A 15,649-nucleotide genomic window follows, 5' to 3' on the forward strand; every position below is an offset into this window, starting at 1 on the left:
TCAAAGAAATAATAATTTTATCATTTTTAAATTCTATACGATTCCAATTCATTTCAAGATTCACAAATGGGCTCATATGTTCATCACATATACCGCTGGTTCATGTGGGCCTTGTTGGAAATCACACGATTTTGATGGCTTTCGTGGATTGGACGTGTATGCACCCTAATCATTTAGGGCTTGTTTGTTAATGTTCTTTGTTTCTGTTTATAAATAATTTTTTTGTTTCAGAAAACAAAAAAAAGAACATAAACGAGTTTGTTTGCGTTTTTGTTCCAAATCTATTTTTTTGTTCCCGGGAACACATTTGGAAGAAACAAGAAACAATAAAACCGTGTTTTGTTTCTTGAACAATTTTTAAGAACAAATTTTCTCTATCCTCTCTTTTTCTTCTCTTTTTTTATCTTCTTTTCTTTTTCTTTTTCTTTGGCCGGTCGCCGGCCTCGGCCATGGCCGGCGACCGGCCGTCGAGGGCCGCGACGCTGTTGAGGGCCGACGACCTTGTCGGAGCGTCGCCGGCCCCGGTGAGGCTCGGCCTCGCCTTGGCTGGGCAAGCTTGGGCTCATCGGATCGGGCGAGCTCGAGCTCGCTTAGCCAAGGAGAGGCCGAGCCTCGCCGGCACGGGGCAAGGCTGGGCGAGCTCGGGCTCGCGGATCCGGGCGAGCCCGAGCTCGCGCAGCCAAGGCAAGGCTAAGCCTTGCCCAACCAGCGAGGATCGGCCTCGCCGGGGTCGCAAGCCTCACCGTGGCTGGGCGAGGCTGCCGGCCCTTGTCGGCCGGTCGCCGGCCATGGCCGAGGCCGGCGACTGGCCAAAAAAGAAAAAAAAAAAAGAAAAAAAGAAACAAAAAAAAAAAAAAATTAAAAGAAACAAAAAAGAACACAAATTTACCAAACGTGTTTCTGTTAATTTTTATTCCAGAACAAGTTTACCAAACACGTTTTTTTATTCAAAAATTGTTCCCCGGAACAAAAACATTTTTTTCTATTTTTGTTCCCTTGAACAATTTTTAAACAGAAATGTTACCAAACGCGCCCTTAATAATCGCTTGTCCTAACTTCTTCCTTTACTAGGCTGCTTTCGACAATTCTAGACTAGCCAGCCACATATTGGTATGGTGTAAGGGTGATCAATTTTAGAATAGATATACCTCAAACAAGGAACTCAAATCTATCTTGTTAGAGTTAGTTCCAGTTTTAAGATCGGAAATTGAGCCGGTTGACTCTAGAATCGGTATGGAAACCAACCGATTGGTTCTAGGCCGAATCAAGGTCAACTTACAAAACCGGTCTACCTTTTCCCTATTTTATTTTTTATTTCATTGCTTAATTATATGCATATTTTTAGAGTTAAAAGCATCACAAGTTTTCCATAACTTTCATATGACATTCATTTTTTTTTTCGATCACTTGAGTGACATGACTTCTAAAAAATATTCACTTGAATATCACAACTTTAAAAAACCATTCACTCACCCGACATGGCATAATACTTGCAGTTACCATTCCTAAAATAATTATACATCTCAAGTAATTGATTGAAAAATCATATGGCACTCAATTGGTCAAAAAAAAATTATGACACTCAAATATGCTCTATATGAAAGTTGTGGCACCTGTAATATCATTTTTCTCCATATTTTTGCTAAAATTCCCAATTGGGAAACCATAATGAACTGCTTATGCTGAAATGTTTAGCTTCATTGTCTTTGCAAATAATTTTAACTAAGAGACTTGTGCAATCTGGTTTTGAAACGGTTCAAATCTGATTCTACGGAGAGCAAGCCTTGAAACCCATTCAAAACTAGTTCAACTCGAAAGTCGGAAACTAATGGTGCGCTTGGTAATGTTTTTGTTCAAAATTTGTTCCAGAGAACAGAAATAGAAAACTGATGAACAATTTTTTAATAGAAGAACGTGTTTGGTAAACTTGTATAATTTTTTTGTTTCTTTTAATTTTTTAATTTTTTAATATTTTTTATTTTATTTTTCTTTTTTTTTCTTCATTTTGGCCGGTCACCGGCCTCGGTTGTGGCACCCCTCGACAGCCCCCGATCCGTTAGGGTCGCCACAGTTCGCTTATCTTTCACTTTCCTTATTAGCATGTCACTCTGATACCATTTCGATTGCAGCAGGTCCATACAACATGGGGGTTTACATTTTTTTTTTTTCATCGGTCCCTTGCGCAATTTATATACGGAAGCACATCCAACAACTTCCTTCCATATATTCAGAAAACGATGCACACCAACTAAACATCTTATAAAAGTTAAAGCTGAACACTTTTATTTACTTAAACCAGATAAACATCATTCATCGGTACATCAAATTGCCGTAGTCTTCTATACTCGGCTACACTTCAAAAGATGACCGACATCTCCTCCAACAGTCATACACTTAAAGTCCATCGATCAGTGTCGACATCCAAAAGTTCCCTCCTTTGCTATCCTCCTCCTCGCGGTCATATCCAACTGCTCAATCCTTCTACTAATCTGAAATGTTGGTCCCCGAAGGGGTGAGTACAACCACTCAGCAGGTAAATGATCAATAAACCACTCAATGCATCATGCCCCATAATCATCACAATCACAGCATTACATGTCATTAAAACATCCATACACAAATTTACCTTGATATCATGCACATGTCATCATCATTACCATGCATCCATGCACATATCATCATCATATCACACGTGCCATCATCATTACCATGCATCCATGCACTTATCATCATGTCATGCATATATCATCATGCATATTCAATTTCAATTTCTCAATTTCATCTTTTCATATTGGACCGCCACATTTCTCTTTCCTGGGACAAATGTTTGCATCCCACATTCATCACTCATGCCCAATCCTGGCATCGCGAGAACCATCCGGGCATGTATCCAAGATACAACCGGGCATTCAGCCCCCCACATTCTGGGCATCTCGTACCCCAACTAGCATCACGAGGCATCCCCCTGGGCACAAACCTCCAGGGCTTCCGGCATTTACACTCCCTGGCCGGGCATCTCGCATCCCAACTAGCATCGCGAGGCATTCCCTCGGGCACAAACCTCCGGGGCTTCCGGAATTATGTACCGACATACCACCAGGCCTCCCCTGGAATTACATACCGTATACCACCGGGCATCCCGACACTCCCGGGCAATCATCGGCTCACCTCCGACGGCTTCCTCATTTATCTCAATTCACGTTATCAATTATAATTTAATTTCACATGGCATGTGAAGTGATGGCAATCAATATCATGTTCATCCTTGAGTTCATACATGCATCTCAAATCATCATCATGCATGCAGCAAGACACCACCATCCAATCAATACAATTCATGGAGTCCATGCAATTTAAAATGGTCCATATTTCATGCCTTTTACAAAATTCCAGCAAGTACCATTTTTAGAGAATATTTAAATTAAATATCCATATGCTTTTCAAAAATCATGAAATCAAGGCATGTGATAAACAAGACAATAAGATAGCAATTTCATGAAAAGCACGTGCCCAATAGAGTTCCACACAAGAAGGTACAATTCACACAAAACAGCATGCAATTTTCGGATAGAGACAGAATGCACAGTTTCCGAAATAATTTGATTAAAATATCCAAACGACCTCCGAAAATTATGCAATTTTACCAGGTTATCACCAAGACACTAAAGTAGATTTTACATGAAGACTTCTAAGCCAAATTCGTTTTAGATTATTTTCTATAGTCATACGAAGCTTCTGGATCTAGCACCGAAACGTCCAGTGTAGTCGTCTCCGAAATACCGATTTTTCACCCCTTTATTCTTCTTATTTTCCTCTAAAATTTGGATATGTTTTGCTTCAAGAGGTTCCCTAAAACTTTCATTAAGGGATCTAAGTAAAATTTCCAGAGTATAGTCATCATATGGGTCCATGAAGTCTCGGGTATCCTGTACCGCGTCTCCAGATCTACGGTTTTCAAGAGTAAGTTGATTCACTAGGCTACACTTGTTCATTTTACTTCAAATTTGAGTATGTTAAACTTCAATAAGTTCTCTACAATTTTCATGAAGAATTCGAAAAGATATTCTTAGTAAAAATCAACATGCAACCACGAATCCACCGAAAGGTCAGTGAAATCGTTCCAGATCTGATGTCTCCGTAGGATGAGTGTTTTACCCCTTAAATCTCCATCATTTTACATAAAATTTTAGTATGTTGTAGTTTAAGATGTTAGATACAACGTTCATGAAGAGATCAAAGTCAAAATCGAACTCAAAACATGCATGCAAGCTCTCACAAGGTTCTGACTCAAACAGTTCATGCGAAAACATTCCAGATCTAGCATCTTCGTAGGATGAGAGTTTTACCCCTTAAATATCCATAATTTTACACCAAATTTTAGTATGTTGTAGTTTAAGATGTTAGATACAACTTTCATGAAGATATAAAAGTAAAAATCGAAATAAAAACATGCATACAAGCTCTCACAAGATTCTGAGTCAGGCGGATCTCACGAAAACAGCATGCAACTCAAGAACAAGTCACATTCAAGCTCCGATTTTGCCTACCCTAACATCCGAAATCTACCACCAACAAGTCACACATGCAAGAGTGGAAATCGATCCCAACTTGCCTCTAAGACCGAGCAAATATGAGCACACGGACGGCACACCGGCGACGGACGAACGGCGTGCAGGCGGCGACGGGCGGACAGCTCCTTCTCTCGGCTCCCCTTCTCTCTCGCCACTCCCTCTCTCCCTCACTCTCTCAAAACCAGCCACTCTCTCTCTCTCTCTCTCTCTCTCTCTCTTTTGGTGGCTTATATATTTGCATGCATTCTTCTCTTGCCTGGGGGACACTTGTCCCCAAGGAGGAGACAAGTGTCTCCTTTGCCGAAGACACTTGGAGGAAGCCACGCAGCTCCTCCTTCCCCCTCCATGCGCCGACAATGGGCCGGGCTTATGGCTCACTTTAGGCCAATCTCACTTGGGCCTAAGGTCCAAACTTAAATGGCCCAAGTTTATTTTATTTTATTTTTATATAATATATATCTTAATCATCATTTAAATAAATATCTAATTGCATAAATAATAAGGCCATTAAACTTATAGTCACAAATCCATAAATTCCAATTTATGATGCACATGGCCAATGATAGAATTTTCTTTCCTATCACATAATTATCCCTTAAAAGCTTGGCCATATATCTTATTGCAAATTATGGATTAAAATGGCCATAAAATAACTTGATGGTACTTCCATCACCTATTCATAGACTTTAATGTAACTAGAGGTCATTATGAATTTTTGGGATGCCACATCGGCCATGGCCAGCAACCGACCAATAGGGGCCGGCAGCCTCACCCAGCCACGGCGAGGCTCGCCAACCCCCGATGAGGCCAAGCCTCGCCGTGGCTGGGCGAGCTTGGCCTCGCCGGGGGCTAACAATGCTCCGGTGAGGTCGTTGGTCCTAGAGGGCGTTGCTAACCCTCGACGGCCGGTCGCCGGCCATAGCCAAGGCTGGCGACCAGCAAAAAAAAATGAAGAAGAAAAGAAATATAAGAAAAAAATATGAGAGGGAAAATTTGTTTCTCGGAAGTGTTCTAGGAACAAGAAACAAGTGTTTCTTGTTTCTTGTTTCTGTTCCAAATCTATTTTGGAACAAAAACGCAAACAAACACGTTTTTGTTCTTTTTTAATTTCCCATAACAAAAAAAAGGAATTGTGTTCATGAACAAAAAAATGAACACAAACAAACACACTCTAAACAATTCAAGGCTGGGTAAAGCCGGTTCGGTTCGCTTGTCAAATAAAACCAGTTGTATTGCTCATCCCCAGTGTGTTTTGATTATTTAGTCGCTATCCCAAGTTTTCTTCGAAATGGAGCCAAAATGTCGAACCAAAACGACCTTTCCAACATCCTTCGAACAAAGTTTATCATTTTCCGGCCATGTCATCGTCCGGCTCATCGATTCCTCCGAAAGAAACAACAAATGCCAAATCCAATCAAACATTTTTACTTCATAAGAATACCATTTATTGTTATTTTCCCGGTTGCCATTTCCTTTCTTCTTTGCTCCCCAGAAAGAGCCATGCAATTAGTCATCTTCTTGAGCTCTCTGTTTCTGTTTCTTGTTCTCTGGTCTCTTGCCAAGATATTGCACAAGCTATGGCGGAACCCGCTCAGAATACAGAGGATGATGGCCCAACAGGGAATCACCGGCCCTCCCTACAGGTTTCTCCATGGAAGCACCAAGGAAACAATCAAGATGCATATGGAAGCCAGGAACACACCCATGAGCAATCTCTCTCACGACATATTCCCTAAGATTCAGCCTCAAATTAACACATGGATAGGCACATATGGTAAATACTAAAAAAAAACTTTGCTTTATTAGTGTTGTGAAATATAAAATTTGGGCTTTCGTGCAACTTCGTAGGGAGAAATTACTTGAGTTGGCTCGGACCTCAAGCTCAGCTAGTCGTCACAGAGCCAGAGCTGGTTAAGGAGGTGCTGCTCAATAGAGATAAAACATACCCGAAAACAGGAAACAGGGGCTTCCCCAAGAAGCTTCTAGGAGATGGGCTCGCGAGCACACCAGGTGGCGAGAAATGGGCGAAGAAGCGCAAACTTGCCAACCGTGCTTTCCATGGGGAAAGTTTGAAGGTAGTTGAACTCGATGAAAAAATAAAATTGTGTGAGTTGAAGTTTTACTATTTATTTCCGGGAAAATTTGAAATTGCAGAATATGGCACCGGCAATGGTGGACAGTGTTCACACAATGCTAGAAAAATGGAAGAATCAAGAAGGGAAAGAGATCGAGGTGTTCAGAGAGTTAAAGGTATTGACATCTGAAGTGATTTCAAGAACTGCGTTTGGAAGCAGCTACATCGAAGGAAGGAATATTTTTCAGATGTTGACAGGATTGGCTTTGTTAACATCCAGAAATGCTTTCACTATAAGGTTACCAGGACTAAGGTATTAAACGTTTCCTGGGAAAAAAATTTCTTTTGCCTATTATAGGATGCAGAAGCTGGGAAAGTCCAGTGAGCATAGGTCACTTTTAGATGAACTTTAGATTTTTTAATATGATAATTCTAACGAAATTTTCCAGTTGAGTAAATATATTTGAAGGAGATAATTTTTTTTTTTTTTGATAACCATTCTTATTGCTATAATTACTGATGTAAGATCACACTTAGCAAGCTGAAAATTTCTGATGATGGAGACAACAACTTGTTCATTGTGCAAATACAAACTTCAAGCCTTAATGGACTAGGGCATTTTACACCTTAGAATCAGAGTTTCAATTAGGCCTGAAAAACTATGAAATTTATTCTGAATCCTGCTGACAGTAAGCTTTGGAAGACGGTGGATGAAGTCGAAGCGGAGAAACTTGAGAAAGGCATATGCGATTCCATTGTGCAAATGATCAAGAGAAGAGAGAAGAAGGTGATGGCTGGTGAAGTAGATGGCTTTGGGAATGATTTCTTAGGACAACTTGTGAAGGCTTTGCACGATACGGACAAGAGCAAAAAAATCACAGTCGATAATCTGGTGGATGAGTGCAAGACATTCTATGTTGCCGGACACGAAACGGCCAATTCGCTGATGACATGGATGTTATTCCTCCTAGCAATTTATCCAGAGTGGCAAGAGGAAGCAAGAATGGAGGTTCTTAATGTATTTGGGAATAAAGACCCTATTTTTGATGGACTTGGAAAACTAAAGAAGGTATACAAAACGATTTGAGTCTTGGTCTCGGTCGACCCTTTCTGGTTCTCTTGAATTAGAAGTTAGACATGATGCCTAACTAATTATGTTCCCCTTTTCTGTGCAGATTAGCATGATCATAAATGAAACTCTGCGGTTGTACCCCCCTGTAAATGGTTTGACTCGAAAAGTTGGCAAGAAACAGAGGTTAGGGAGGCTTGCTCTTCCTGCTGATATTCAAATCTTTGTACCAATTCCTAAGCTTCACAGTGACCCTGAAATCTGGGGGGAAGATGTGCATCAATTCAAACCAGAGCGATTCTCAGAAGGTGTAGCTAAAGCTACCAACAACAATGCGGTTGTGTTCATCCCCTTCGGTTTTGGACCTCGATCTTGCGTCGGGATGAGCTTCGTGATGACTGAAGCGAAAGTCACCCTTTCGATGATTCTCCAACGCTACACCTTTGAGTTGTCCCCAGCGTATATCCATTGCCCAGTTCATATCATCATTAACCAACCGCAACATGGACTTCAAATCAGATTTCATCCTCTGCAGTAGTTCATCAACATATGATGTTCAGTTGCAAATGTGCATAAATGCCTCCACAGAGCAATTTGACAATGGCATGTGAATTCTTGGTTCCAGAGGCTTGTGTTATGTATAAAGGAATAAAGAACATCTTTCTCTTAATATGCATAGTATTTTCTCAGTATATAATGTATTTGGTATGCCAAGACTCTTCATGATGTAAAATCTTGTGTCCTAGTTCTTGTAAGTCGTCATTTTTTAGGCATGTACCTCCTATATGTGTGGTTCTGTGTGGTCGAACATTTATTGAACAAAGCAAAGAATGAATGTCTAATGATTGGCTGGATGACAAGAAATATCAAATTCAATCGTCTTTCTTAACTTGCTCTATAGACTATGTAAACCAAGTTTATTTTAACCATTGATGACGTAAGCTCTATCATAGGACCATAAAATTAATGGTTTAGATGATAAATAAACTGCAGCTAGTCCCTCGTGAGAGAGAGAGAGAGAGAGGAATTAGCGGACAACGAAGGTGATGACAAACGTGATGCGTTCAGGCCACCTCAGGTTAACAAAGTCAATGACAGCGTCGTGAAGAAGGTGGCAATAGAACGCTATGTGCTCGAGGAAGGAAAATGGAGAAAAGGGGAAACATCAGCTGACATGATAATAATTAGTTTAAGGTGTGAATTTATCAGAGGGCTTCAATTTATAAAAGATTCAATATTAATGATGTCGATGTTGATAAAATAATGGAGGTCCGTGTTAGAATATTTCACCAGACTGAGCTAAGGGCGACTGTACCCATTCATCTTCAAGTGGCACCGCCACCAAGTGCCATTACAAAATGTCCCCAGCCAATTTTTGATTCCTAAGATCTTGATATTCTATCAAACTTGACGAGTAGATCAATCCAATGTTCTCCAAACTCAACCACTAATTTTCTTGAGACGAAAGTTCATAAAAATTCTCATCCAGAGCGTTCAGAAATGTAGGTTTTTCAGGAATTTCGAGACACTGTACATCTTTTCAGTGGTAAAGAGAGACATGAAGTGATCTTGAAAGAGATCGGTAATGAGCTCTTCCTATCCTTTCCCCATCGTTCAAGAGTCTAAGAGTGGTATTATATCCTCTCTTGGCAATGGTTATTGTGTGAAAAAATTTGGTATTTTTCTAGATCAACAGGAATTTGCAGGCCTGGAACCTTTTCCGAATCTCTTTTTGTTATGGAACACGTTACCAAATTTGGTCTTGTTCCTATCTTTAACCTCTTTTATAGTAGGGCAGAAGAATAGTCCAAGTGCCATAACTTGGCACGGGAGGACACTTAAGTGCCATAACTTCAAAATTGTACACTTGAGTGCCAGTTTCGAAGTTAAATTGAACACTTAAGTGCCACTCTGGCGAAAATCCGGCTAAATGGCTTACGTGGCAACTTTCCAGCGAGTTTGGTCCAAAACGGCGTCGTTTTGCACGCTGACGTAGTGGAGAAAATGCAAAAACGATGCCGTTTCGTGTCGACGTGTAAATAATAATATAAAAATTTAGTTAAATTAGATTTAAACTTAATTTTATTTAAAATATTCAAAAAAATTTAAAAATTTTAAAATTAAGAAAATTTAAGAAAATTTAAAAATTTAAAGAGGGCTAAGCCCTCGACGCCGCCCGCCTCCCCGCCGTCGTCGGGAAGGGCTGGTGACGGAGGGAGGAGGGTCAGCCGGGGTCGCCGGCCCCCGGCCAACCGACGGAGCGGGAGGCGGCGGCGGAGGGGAGGGTCGGCGGGGTCGCCGGCCCCAGCCCGACCGACGGTGAGGGCTGCGTCGATCGGCCGGGGGCCGGTGACCCCGCCGACCCTCCCCCCGTCGTCACCGGCCCTTCTCGGCGACGGCGGGGAGGTGGCGGCGGTGAGGGCTCAGCCCTCAGCCGCCCCATTCGACCCCCCCTTTCTTTTTAATTTTTTAATTTTAATTTTAATTTTCTTAATTTTTCTTAATTTTTAAATTTTTTAAATTTTTCTTAATTTTTTTTATTTTTTTTTATTTTAAATAAAATTAAGTTTAAATCTAATTTAATTAATTTTTATATTATTATTTATACGTTAGACACGAAACGGCGTCGTTTTTGCATTTTTTTTCCGCCACGTCGGCGTGCAAAACGACACCGTTTTGGACCAAACTTGCTAGAAAATTGCCACGTCAGCCATTTGGCTGGATTTTCGCCGGAGTGGCACTTAAGTGTTCTATTTTACTCTGATATTAGCACTTAAGTGTACCATTTCAAAGTTATGGCACTTAAGTGTCCCTCAATGCCAAGTTATGGCACTCTAGGTGTCCCAACCTCTAGTAGTATCTATGGCTCTTTGCAAATCAATGTTTCCAACATTACAGATGTCTTACTAGACTTTTGGATCTTTAGCTTACAATCTGCGAGCAAGATCAGGGTTTTTATTTGTTAGAAGCCCAACTAAAGAATTTTAAATGACCATGTCTATAGAATAAACTCATGAAGAGCAGGTCCATACATGCGAAATCAATTGGGCAGGGTTAACTAAATTACCATGTTAGATAGTCCAATTCAAAAGTTAGCTTATAGATGAAAATACCACTTGTATACTAATAGGGACGATTTTTATTTATTTATTTTTGGTGTGTGAAAAACACATGGACGACCATGTTGACACTAAAAGTAACCAAATATCTCGCGACTAAAAGTACAAAGTTCTTTGTGTCAACTATTCAACAACGAAACATGCTGACACTAAAAGTAAATATTTTTATTGCCATGATACTCTAGCTAAGAAATTTCATGGCCCAAAGTATACAGCGTTTTTGGACTATTTCGTCAATTTCAATCGTGCCACAAAGGACGACCAGTATCCATGTCAATAATTTCCAACCAAAATTAACTGGAAGGCCTACATTGGTAAATTGTCAATAGATTTATGACTAAATTGACTAAATTAAAATATTTATGATTGAATTGACTTGAGTACAATAAAATTATGACTTTTTTGGTAATTTTCCTAGTTTTTCTAGGCCTCATTTCATTTGCCACGAAGTTTTGCATCACTGGAGTTACAATTATCTGTAGAATTTTCGTCACCAATGGAGAAAGCATTTTGTGCATTATTGATCCCAACTCTTATATAGATGTGGTATCACTAAGTCAATAATCTCCTTATAATTTCTTTGACAATCACCAAATCTTTAATGTTACAATTTTAGAAGATATATGATTGGCTTGACATTGGTACGATACATTACTCATAAATGAGTTGTTGAAACACGCGGAACTTCTTATATAAACTTGATCTCCAGCACCAAAATTTTAACAAATGAAGATACATTACAATCTGATAATGCCAGTATGAACACTTAGAGAGGGGGGTGGGGGTGAATAGGTGTTCAAAAGAAATTTCGATAAATAAATGAGGAATAAAATAAATTTCGAACAAAGTTTGAGTAATGAATAGAGCCTGATAAACAAGCCATTAGAATTCTGGTGAATGTTTAGAATCAGATAAGAGATTGAACTAATTTTTTAAATACCTATAAGAATGCAATATATTTCAATAAGAAGAATTAAAGGAAGAAAATATTACACATGAAATTTATAGTGATTCAGCTTAGTTCAAGCCTACATTCAATCTCACACGTTGACAGCCTTCTGGCTGGGATTTACTATAGCATTATTAGAGAAATGCAATTTATGAGTGCAAACACTTAGTGGAAGATCCATTTTCATTCGCTAAGTCACTCTTTTTTGTGATTTTCTCTCTTGAATACAATTTATAAAGATTGCCGAAGATGAACAAGTAGTTGAAAAGATTTCAGACTTTGGAATTTCAATTTTCAAGTCCACACTTCAAATAGACTGAATGACCTTCTTAAATATTCATCCACGCCTCACTAGCCGTTGATATTTTTCGGAGGAATTTCTTTCAATCAATCCTTTGACAGAATTGATTAAGAAGATCTTATAGCTATTTGTATATTGAGATAGGAAATCCATGATTCTGGTCGCCCATACAATCAAATATAAGTTTCCATAAGTAGATGTTTCCCAAAAAGGAATTTGTCTTCAAGATTGATTTCATCAATTTGTGATTAATTCTATCAATAGAAAGAAAGTGAGATCCTTCTCCAGAGAGTTAGATGTTGTAGAATAAATTCCTAATAAGTTTATTTTGAATCATTGTCGCAAGATCAATAAATCTGAGTCTAATTTTATCCTCGTTCTGGACACGATTTCAGTCTAGATTGTGTCACAGTGGAAAATATTTTTGGAATGAATAGACTTTAGCAAAAGTCTTCGATATAACTTCAAAAGTGTTTAAAAAAAAATAAGAACTAGAAAATTTTGTCAACTTTAAAACTTGGTATGAGTTTTCTCAACAAAATCCAATCCATATTGACCAAAAAAAAGGCAGAAACTCCCATGAAATTTACCAACCTCGCCATCAATTAGTTTTGTCCATGATAATTACGAAATTGTAAGTACATGAACCGATCCCAACTTTATTTAACAAGGATCTTTCTTTTTCCCCAACAGTACACTACTTTATTGATAAGTAATGCTTTTATTGACTTTTTATGAGCTTGTGGGTTTTTGGTTTCCATCATGTGATCATCTAGATGTGGCCCGAGAAGTTAGCTAAATCCTTTTCAGATCCCAAGGAATAGTGGATCTAGCAATGAACCCAGAAAAGTACTTGATTGTGAATGGGCTAGGGAAGGTAATGCCTACAAGCTCCAGCATTTTCAATCCCTGTCAGTTGAGATGGCGATTTTAGTTACACAAGACCGAAAGCCAATGTCGGATAGTCTTGTCGACCCGACAAGGTTTGCTTAGATTATGGTAGGTGGTGATTATAAAAAACATGAATACCAATTATCTGTTTTTTAAATAGGAAAATTATTCAAAAAGCCCTAAACCTACGACACTTTTGCCATTTTATTACTAAATCCTTCAATTTTGTTAATTGAATTCAAAACATTTTTACTTTTTACCAAATGAGTCAATTCAACCACTTTAGGCTGGAATTTGTCAACGTGGATGCTAGTCGTCTTACGTGACACGGTTGGTGCTAATGTGGACAAAATTTATTATGTTTAAATATTTTTTCGAATTTTTTAAATATTTTTTATTTCTTTTCTCTTCTTTTCTTTTCTTTTTTTCCTCTCTCTTCTTCCTTTGTCGGTTGCCCAGCCTCTAGTGACTGGCTAGAGGCTGTGACCGGTGAGGGTTGGCCTCACAAACCTCGCGGGTGTTGGGCAAGGCTTATCCTCACCCGATCTCAATGAGGGCAACCTTGCGTGAGGCCGGCAAGGTCGCCCCTTGCTCGGAGGGCTGACCTCATCAATCGTAGCCTCTAGCCGATCGTTGGAGGTTGGGTAAGCGGCAAAGGAAGAAGAGAGAGGAAAAAAAAAAAGAAAAAGTAATTGATGGGTTAGATGATAAAGAGACTATAGGTAGCCTCACCCAATCCTGGCGAGGGCCACCTTGCGTGAGGCTGACGATGTCAGCCCACGCCTGATGGGCTGACATTATCGATCGCAACCTCTGGCCAATTGTCAAAGGCTAGGCAATCGGCAAAGGAAGAAGAGAAGGAAAAAAAGAAAAGAAAAAAAATTCAAAAAGTAATTGATGGTTTCGATGATAAAGAGACTGTAGCTAGTCCCTCGTTAGAGAGAGAGAGAGAGAGAGAGGAATTAGCGGGCAACGAAGGTGATGACGAACGTAATGCGTTTAGGCCACCTCAAGTTGAAAAAGTCAATGACAACGTTGTGAAGAAGGTGGCAATAGAACACTATGTGCTCGAGGAAGAAAAATGGAGAAAAGGGGAAATGTCAGCTGAAATGATAATAATTAGTTTAAGGTGTGAATCTATCAGAGGGGTTCAATCCATAAAAAATTCAATATTGATGACATCAACATTAATAAAATAATCGAGGTTGACGTTAAAATATTTAAATGATAAATCATGCTTTCATCAAATAACTTAAGTTTTTAAAATAACTAGCAGCAATTCTACAAAATCTAACATGGTATCAAAGCTGGAGATCCTAAGTTTAAATTTTTTCAAATCCCATTTGCCCTCCTAATTAAGTGCGCGTTTAGTAACGTTTTTATTCCGGAGAATAATTTTTAAATAGAAATAGTTTTTTTGTTTTGTTCCCAAGAACAATTTTTGACTATAAGAACACGCTTGGTAATTGCACAAAATTTCTACTCCCGAGAAAGAAATGCGTTTGGTAAAATTGTATAATTTTATTATTTCTTTTAGTTTTTTAATATTTTTATTATATTTTCCTTTTTTTCTTCTTTCTTCTTTCTTTTTCTTTTCTCTCATTCTTCTTCTTTGTGGCTGGTCACCGGCGGCTAGATGGACAAGGTCCGATGAGCTCGTTGGAGCCTCACCTAACCACCGATGGGCTCGGCCTCACCCGGATCGGCGGGCCGAGCCTCCTAGTGGCCTAGTGAGCACCGCGAGGCTCGACCTCGCCGGTGGCCTCGGTGGCCAGGCGAGCCTCGCCTGAGCTGGGTGAGCGCGAGGCGACCTCGCGCCGGGGCGAGGCCAAGCCTCACCATGCTTGGCCCAGCCACATTGAGGCTCGAGGCCAACAAGCCTCGCCATGGCGTGGCGTCTCCGAGGGCCAGCGACCCTTCGGCAAGGTTGCGGCCCTCATCTAGTTGGTTGCTAGCGCTGGCCATGGCCAAGGCCGGCAACTGGCTAAAAGAAAAAAGAAAAAGAAGAAAAGAAAGAGAAGAAAAGAGAAAGAGAGAAAAATTGTTTATCCAAATTGTTCGGGAACAAGAAGCAACTTTTTCTACTTCTTGTTTCTGTTCTCGGGAACCAAAAAATAGATTTTTGTTCCCGAAACAAAAATTTTACCAAACATGTTTTTGTTCTTTGTTGTTCCCGAAACAAAATAACAAAAATTTCTGTTGGGAACAAAAATTTCTGTTCCTAGGAACATAAACATTTTTACCAAACAGGGCTTAAATTTCCACACTTAATTTAGGCAAAAGATCAAACCAAGCATGAGGGGGAGTGTTAGAATATTTAAATGATAAATCATGCTTTCATCAAATAACTTAAGTTTTTAAAATAACTAGCAGCAATTCTACAAAATCTAACATGGTATCAAAGCTGGAGATCCTAAGTTTAAATTTTTCAAATCTCATTTGCCCTCCTAATTAAGGCGCGTTTGGTAACGTTTTTATTCCGGAAAATAATTTTTAAACAGAAATAGTTTTTTTTTCTGTTCCCAAGAACAATTTTTGACTATAAGAACACGCTTGGTAACTGCACAAAATTTCTACTCCCGAGAAAGAAATGCGTTTGGTAAAATTGTATAATTTTATTATTTCTTTTAGTTTTTTAATATTTTTATTATATTTTCCTTTTTTTCTTCTTTCTT

General features: G+C 39.3%; 1 protein-coding gene across 1 annotated transcript; it reads left to right on the forward strand.

Annotated features, from left to right (window-relative positions):
• The first annotated feature begins 6,150 nt into the window (after window positions 1–6,150).
• LOC104446394 (cytochrome P450 CYP749A22) lies at window positions 6,151–8,568 on the forward strand. Its single transcript, XM_010060251.3, has 5 exons — window positions 6,151–6,345; window positions 6,420–6,646; window positions 6,726–6,958; window positions 7,336–7,714; window positions 7,821–8,568. The coding sequence occupies exons 1-5, from the start codon at window positions 6,177–6,179 to the stop codon at window positions 8,250–8,252; spliced, it is 1,440 nt and encodes a 479-aa protein (XP_010058553.2). The 5' UTR covers window positions 6,151–6,176; the 3' UTR covers window positions 8,253–8,568.
• The last annotated feature ends 7,081 nt before the right edge of the window (window positions 8,569–15,649 follow it).

The sequence above is a fragment of the Eucalyptus grandis genome, chromosome 5, assembly GCF_016545825.1.
Source record: "Eucalyptus grandis isolate ANBG69807.140 chromosome 5, ASM1654582v1, whole genome shotgun sequence".
Taxonomy (NCBI): domain Eukaryota; kingdom Viridiplantae; phylum Streptophyta; class Magnoliopsida; order Myrtales; family Myrtaceae; genus Eucalyptus; species Eucalyptus grandis.

What these genes read in the sequence shown, in the direction of transcription:
- LOC104446394 (XM_010060251.3), top strand. Translation starts at nt 6,177, where the DNA reads ATGATGGCCCAACAGGGAATCACCGGCCCTCCCTACAGGTTTCTCCAT. An exon ending in CACATGGATAGGCACATATG is followed by an intron (nt 6,346 to 6,419) that starts GTAAATACTAAA and finishes GCAACTTCGTAG; the next exon opens with GGAGAAATTACTTGAGTTGG. An exon ending in TCCATGGGGAAAGTTTGAAG is followed by an intron (nt 6,647 to 6,725) that starts GTAGTTGAACTC and finishes TTGAAATTGCAG; the next exon opens with AATATGGCACCGGCAATGGT.